The following is a 6,978-nucleotide window of genomic DNA, read 5'->3' on the forward strand; positions in this document are numbered from 1 at the left end:
ACTCATCAGGCTAAAGTGGTCATTTTCGGCACTTGTGCTAGAGATGGCAGTGACGCAGAATCATTTGGGTAAATGCCAGAGGTTTTTTGTCTCACAATATGGAAATTGAAGATGTAGACACAAAAGGAGTGGGTTTAAGAGTGGAAGGTTAATAGGCAAAAGAAAGAAGAGAGAGTTCCCTATGCATTGGAAGGGTGCCTGAGCGGGTTTCTAGGTTTTGGGTGAGTTACGGTAGGTTTTATAGATGAGCTTGATGAGGCAGTGTCTGATTTACATAGGGCTCAGATTGGTTGGACCAGGTGTGCCATTTATGTGATGCATGAAGAGGCTGGCCATCCCACCCTAATCTTTTATTATGCAGATGGGGTCTCTACCTGGCCAGCGCCATGTCGCCTGAACACTTGAAGACAAAGAAAAGGGAAGAGGAGGCAAGGCACGGTAGCTCACTCCTGTAATGACAGGACTTTCGGAGGGCGATAAGGGTGGATCACGAGGTCAGGAGTTCAAGACTAGCTTGGCCAAAGTGGTGAAACTTCGTCTCCACTAAAAAAAATACAAAAAAAATTAACCGGGCCTGTTGGTGGGCGCCTGAAATCCCAGTTACTCAGGAGGCTGAGGCAGAGAGTTGCTTGAACCTGGGAGGCGGAGGTTGCAGTGAGCCGACATCGCGCCACGCCACTCCACTCCAGCATGGGCAACAGAGCAAGACACCGTCTTAAAAAAAAAAAAAGGAAGAGGAAGCCTCAATGTTGAATATGCCTGGCTTCCAAGTATCCCTTTTCTATTGGCATAGGTGCTGGCAGTCAACTGTGCCCTGTGCAAGCTTTTAGCTTGCTTATCTATGCATGCAGCTTGATTTTTCAGGCTGATTATTGTTGGAAAAAAAAAAGAAAATTAGATGGGGGCTGCTTTTATATTAAAAGGAAAACCTTACCGAGGACTCCCTTACCCACACTAACTGCTAAATAATTTATGTTTTTAGCTCCTGTATCAGCAGTGCTTGCCCCTGACAGATGATGATCATGGGGGACCAGGAGCCTCTAGACTTAGAGACAATTGCCTGCACTCACCGGATGGAGTTTTTTCCCTCCCCAGCACCCCCTGCTGGTCAGTTTGACAAACAGATGAACAGAAGTTCTCAAATACACAATAAGCAGATAAGCCCAGTATCACCAAAATATGAAGTCGTAATGGCATTTTGTCAAATTGTCTTTGTTATCTGCATCATCTGTTGCTTTCTGAGGGAAGTATTTTGAGTTCTCCTACTGAGACTGTGGATTTGCCTATTTCTTTTTGTATGTCTGTCTGCTTTTGCTATATATATTTTGTAGTTGTGTGTGAGAAAGATTCATGACCTATCTTGTGGGAGAATTCTGTATTTAGCAGATTTTCATCTTAAGTTATATTTTGCCTAGTATTGATGTTATTACTTTGCTTTTTCAGTTTCAAATTCATTTAGTACATCTTTTCCCTTTCTTTTAACCCTTGTGTTTTTATTTCAGATGTGCTTTATTATGTACTGACAGTGAGCCCCAAATTCATATGTTGAAGTCCCAACTCCCAAAGTATTTGGAGGTGGGCCTTTCAGAAGTAATTGAGTTTAGATGATGTCATGAGGGTGGAGCCCCAATGATGAAATTAAGTCATTCTAAGGAAAGGAAGAGAGTCTGAGCCCTGCTCTACACCGTGTGAGGGCACAGAGAGATAGCAGCCATCAACAAGCTGAGAGAAGAGGACTGAGAATGAAACCTACCTCACCAGAACCTTGTCATATCCCTTCCCAGTTTCCAAAAGAGTGAGAAATCAATTTCTGTTGTGTAAGCCACTCAGTCTATGAAATTCTGTTACGGCAGCCCGAGCAGATTAATGCATGCTTCTTGGACTTTATTTTTAATTCAATATGAAAAACATATGTTTTAATAAAAAAATTACCCCATTCATTTGTATTGTGTTTACTGATAATTTTGAACTTATTTGTGCCATATTTAAGAAATCCTCCTTCTTCTTTCCCATGCTTTCTTGTTGTTTTTTTAATCCAAGTGCATGATAAGGTTTAGGAATCACTATCTTAACAGGACCATGACGGGCTAGATAAGGGAAGCTGGCTTGCATTCAGGGAAGGGGCAGAAGAGGGAAGCTGCCAGCTGGGCTGTGCTAAGATGACCTGAGCCCCAGATCCTGCTGGATGAACATCCTCTTCTAGATACAGGACCTGCCCAAGGCACCATTTTGAAATAGGCAAATTTTATTTGCTTTGTCTTCTTTCGTCATCTGTATTAGCTTTTGCTTCTTGGGTGAAAAATATAGCTGTTTTCATATTACCCCAAGTTCCCGAGTTTATTTTTTATGTAAGAATCCCAAATGGTACATTTCCTCTCTTTCTCAGACCATGCTTTCATTTCAGTCAATGTAACAAATCAGCCTGGTCTTAGGTGTTTAGAAATCTGATTGGATTGATTCACACTAACCTGTAACATATGTACCACAGCCTTCTAAGATGAAGTTTTTTAAAAAAGCTCCATGACCTACACAATTCTTTAATTGCTGGAATTGTGCACTTTAAAATCACATCAAATATAAACATTCAATTTTGTGGAGGTTTTCTTTTTTATGGAGGGATGAGAATAGGTGTTTGTTAATACTGGCAGACTTTACTCCCAAAGCCAATTCTATTAACATATCTTTTCTGTTTTAAATCTAGACTACCAGAAAGAATGAAAATGCCTTTTTTTTTTTTTTTTTTTGCTATAGCTGCAGTGTTCACAGTAATCCAAGTTCCAATGGCAGCGTGGCAGAGTGAAACCAAAAGAGACCAAGTTTTGATCATGAAGTGTAATTTTTTTTTTTAAGATCAGGGATTCAGAATTGTAATATCAGTGTTCAATTAGGAAGTTCTTATGATAGCGCATGGCGCGTGTCCTTTCCATCATCTGCATTTTCTGCTTTTTTTGTCTGGCTCACTCCTACTCACTCTGCAATCCTCACCTTAGTGGTCACTGCTCCCCGGAATGCCCCTGACCCCTTATGATAGCAGTGCTGCAAACACCAAAGAATGAACTTATAACCAGACTCACAGGCAACACTTTGCCCTGTGCCATGCTTCAATCATGATGAGGATGTGAGAAAGAGTAGGAGAAAGGAGACACAACAAATGTCATTTCCCTAGCAGAGGCCCCAAGGCCAGCCCACTTGATTCTCTGGTTTCTTTTTCTGCATAACAATGATGAAAGATAGCCTGGGAAAGCTGTTCCTCTCAGGCTTCACCTTTGATACATTTCTACTCACTGAACTAAGAGACAGATTCTATTCTTTAGTGTACCGTTGCCTCATAAATCCATACATAGCAGGGCTATTCATTTCCAATAAAGTATCCATATAGATTAGGTATATTCTATTGACAATTTTATTAAAGTTCTTCATTTATCTTCCAGATAGTAGATTCTATTAACCAAGTTTCATAAAGAGTTCTGATTCCCAGAGGTAAGAACTGAGCCTGGCTTTCTGGTGACACGTTTACTGGTAACCCCGTCCTTCCCTACAACGCTTAAGCATATTTAAAGACTACACCCTCCCCTGCCTCCAGCCTGGATTGTGAGCTCCTCAAGAGCACGGCTGTGTCTTTTAACATCAAGGCTCCATGTGAGAAGAGTTCCTGCCATATCATAAATGCACAATGTGCATTTGTAAGTGAAGAAAGCTATTCTGTGGTGTCTGCTTTAATATTAAGAGATGGCTTGCCAGAGATTACTAAGCAGCTTCATTGTCTAAAATGGAACTAGATTCTGTGGATAGCAAATCCATTGGTGCCACTCACAGGAGGCCTCAAAGAAACCTAACTGCCGCACAAATCTGCGGGAGTATTCATTTTCTTCCCGCACAGAGAGGTAAAATGGAATATTCTTCTGACGCAGATATTTCATGTATCGCACCATCACTCGTGCCATGTTGCCTGTCCTTCGGTATTTTTCCATGCTGTAGGCCATTCCTACTTCACAAGAAGGGTCCATGGTTACCCATGAGACTGGGACTCCCTCTGGGCCGAGCATACAGGCTGCTGGCAGGTCTTGTATGCAGCGCTTGATGAAACGCAGGCTCCTCTCATTCCTCCCTCGCTTCCAGTTGTCATTTACCAGCCCAGAATAAGAGACAGCCAGCTGGGCATACTTAAAGTTGGGAGTTTCACTGTAGAAAACAAAAAGAAAGATAACAACTTTCATCCTCACCCCTGTAATTTCTGGGTGTCATCCCAATCTAGAGATGCCAGGCCCTCTTCTTGTTTAAAGACACACCATTGCAAAGTTGCATATTTTGACCTTTGACAACCTTTATTCATCCGAAGGAATGAATTCATCCTCTCTTCTTTCCAAACCTGATTTCTGTGAATTACAAAATGTATAAGGACTAGCAATTATAAATGATCAGCATATGTTTTTGTACCTTTCAAAGTCATCATCTGGGTGGCCTGTCTCAGCACAGCTTCCAAACTTGCTTTCACTGGAGGCATTGAGCTTCAGAATATCTTCCGTAACCAAGAGGACTGCTGTCGAATGCTCTACCTTCACTGACTTTGAAAATGCAGCCGCTTTTATCCCCTTACCTAAACTTTCCTGAAGACCTGGAAAGAAAGGCAAGAAAGCAATCTTGTCAGACATGGAGTTCTCTACTTACACTGCTCCCACCTGATTAATAGCTCAGTGCTTAGTAGTTCTCAGACTTGAGTTTACACCACAATCAGATGGAGTCCTTGTCACACCACAGATTGCTCTACGTCTCCCAGCTCCCAGAGTTTCTATGAATTTACATTTCTAATGAGCTCTCAGGTGATGCTAATGCTGTTAGTTGAAAACTCAATTTGAGAAGCACTGCTGGTTGCCCATTTCTTCAGACTTGTTACCTTGGATTTGGAATCTCTGTTTCCAGTTGATGATCTCACAATTTTTCAAAACTTCTTGTGATTTTTGAGGCTCTTTGGAGAACATATGATACACGTTTGTGTATGAGTCCATGTCGTCAGTCATCTCCTGTATAGGACGGTGTAAGTTCAGGTCATTTCCTTGAACTTTTTCTTCACCTCTCACTGATTGCAATTCAGAAAAATGAAAATTCAAAAGAAAATTTTAACAGTGGCCCATGATGGCTGCAGTTGGGCACACGGATAATAAAACCTAGACCTATAAGCTACTACTGACCTCTTACCTGTGTAACCGGAAATATTTAACACTGACAAGTATTGGTGATAAACCTCCTTATCACATACAGAACAAAGACAGGACAAAATCACTCTCCAGCAGGCCTTAAGATGCCTCATCTTTCTCCCTACCCGCTCAACTACACACTACCTTATTTTATATATGGCATCACCGAGCACCCAACAGAATAAAAAAAATGCAACAATTGCTTCTCTTACCACCTGTGCCAAATGGATACTCCTGTTATATATACTGTGCCCCCACATAACCTCCTGTGGGACACGTTCTGGGTTGTACTGAGTCTGTGTTGTTAGAATTAAGTCCTTAAACTTGACTCTAAATAAATTTAACTGTGATTTCTCTAAGTTTTAGTGTCTACTGTTTCACTAGACACCTAGAATCTATAGTGTCCTAGAACTACAGTGTCCAGGGCTTGAGCAAGATCCTTTAGTGAATATAAACATTAATGGAACATTGCCTTTTCCCAAGGCTACAGGATATCAGCCTATTCAAAGAGTGACACTGGCTTTACATCAAGAAGTCCACCAAATAGAATGAAGTAACTGAATTTTTGGTAGCTCTCTGGGTAATTTATGTGGTGTTAGACTCAAGGGTTTGAAAGAAAGAGACTTGTGATCCCACTCTGGCTAGCCACAAACTTCATTTGAAGACGAGGATCTGTTTCTCAGGGAAAATATAAACAATAAGTGTGAGAGTTTTAGCAGTGAATGTATTAACATTATGTTGGAAATTGTATTGTTAAAGAGTGAAAGAGAAAATAGTGTAACTAATTTAAAGAAACCATCAAGAATCTGAGAGTGCTTTTATAAATGCAAGTTCCTGAATATGGCCAAAACCAACACTTCAGTGAATTTAAAAGAGTAGATGTTTTAAAAGACCTGATTTTCAAAGAATGACCAAAAACAGCTAAGTAAATATTCAAGGAATTATATAAAAGAACATCCAAGTAAATTAGAAAATAACAAACAGAAGAATTTATAAAAATGAAAGCTATAAATAATGAAATGGAGAACAAGACATAGTGCAAAGGATATATATGTCAAAAGCTCATTTTTAAATGGCAAAAAGAAAGAAGAAAGAGAGAGAGAAACTTCTGGTAAGGCATTTATTAGAAGAAATACAAGAGAAATAGAAAAAAGAAAAAAATAGACTATAAGCTATGAGAATAGAAACAGAAGAAACAGAGAAAAGAACAAAAGACTTCTAATAGAAGATTACATACTACCCCAGGGCAACATATTTACTGATAAAAGAAATGGATGTTATCCTTCAAGAATAAGCTATCAAAATTGACTTTCAAAAAATAGAAATCCTCAACAAACTAATAGAAAATATCAAAAATTAAATTAAACATCTACCTTTTAAAAAGTAGACAAGAGTTACAGCCTCCAGTGCCATCCATGTTGCTACAAAGGACATGAATTTATTCTTTTCTATTGCTGTGTAGTATTCCATAAAAATATATGTACCAAGTTTTTTTTATACAATCTACCTTTGATGAGCACCTGGGTTGATTCCATGTCTTTGCTATTGTGAACAGCGTAGCAATGAACATACAAGTGCATGTGTCATGTTGGTAGGATGATTCATTTTCTTTTGGGTATTTACCCAGTAAAGGTGTTGCTGGGTCGAATGGCAACTCTGTTTCAAGTTCTCTAAGAAATTTCCAGACTGCTTTCCACAGTGCAATAATTCTAAGCATATTATTGCTGTAACAGAAAATCAAATATCACATGCTCTCATTCATAACTGGGAGCTAAGCATTGAT

The 6,978-nt window shown here is 39.7% G+C and overlaps 1 protein-coding gene across 3 annotated transcripts in view; it reads right to left on the reverse strand.

Annotated features, from left to right (window-relative positions):
- Positions 1 to 2,733: 2,733 nt before the first annotated feature.
- Positions 2,734 to 6,978, reverse strand: part of LOC112606250 (glycine N-acyltransferase-like protein 1) — a 13,315-nt gene continuing 9,070 nt past the window's right edge. For all 3 annotated transcript variants that reach the window (XM_025356452.1, XM_025356450.1, XM_025356451.1), the window contains exons 5-7: positions 4,895 to 5,021; positions 4,438 to 4,615; positions 2,734 to 4,182 (exon numbers count right to left, since the gene is read on the reverse strand). In XM_025356452.1, the coding sequence (XP_025212237.1) occupies positions 3,765 to 4,182; positions 4,438 to 4,615; positions 4,895 to 5,021 (723 nt within the window). In that variant the 3' untranslated portion in view covers positions 2,734 to 3,764. The remainder of the gene's footprint in view (positions 4,183 to 4,437; positions 4,616 to 4,894; positions 5,022 to 6,978) is intronic.

This window comes from Theropithecus gelada, chromosome 14, assembly GCF_003255815.1.
Source record: "Theropithecus gelada isolate Dixy chromosome 14, Tgel_1.0, whole genome shotgun sequence".
Lineage (NCBI taxonomy): Eukaryota > Metazoa > Chordata > Mammalia > Primates > Cercopithecidae > Theropithecus > Theropithecus gelada.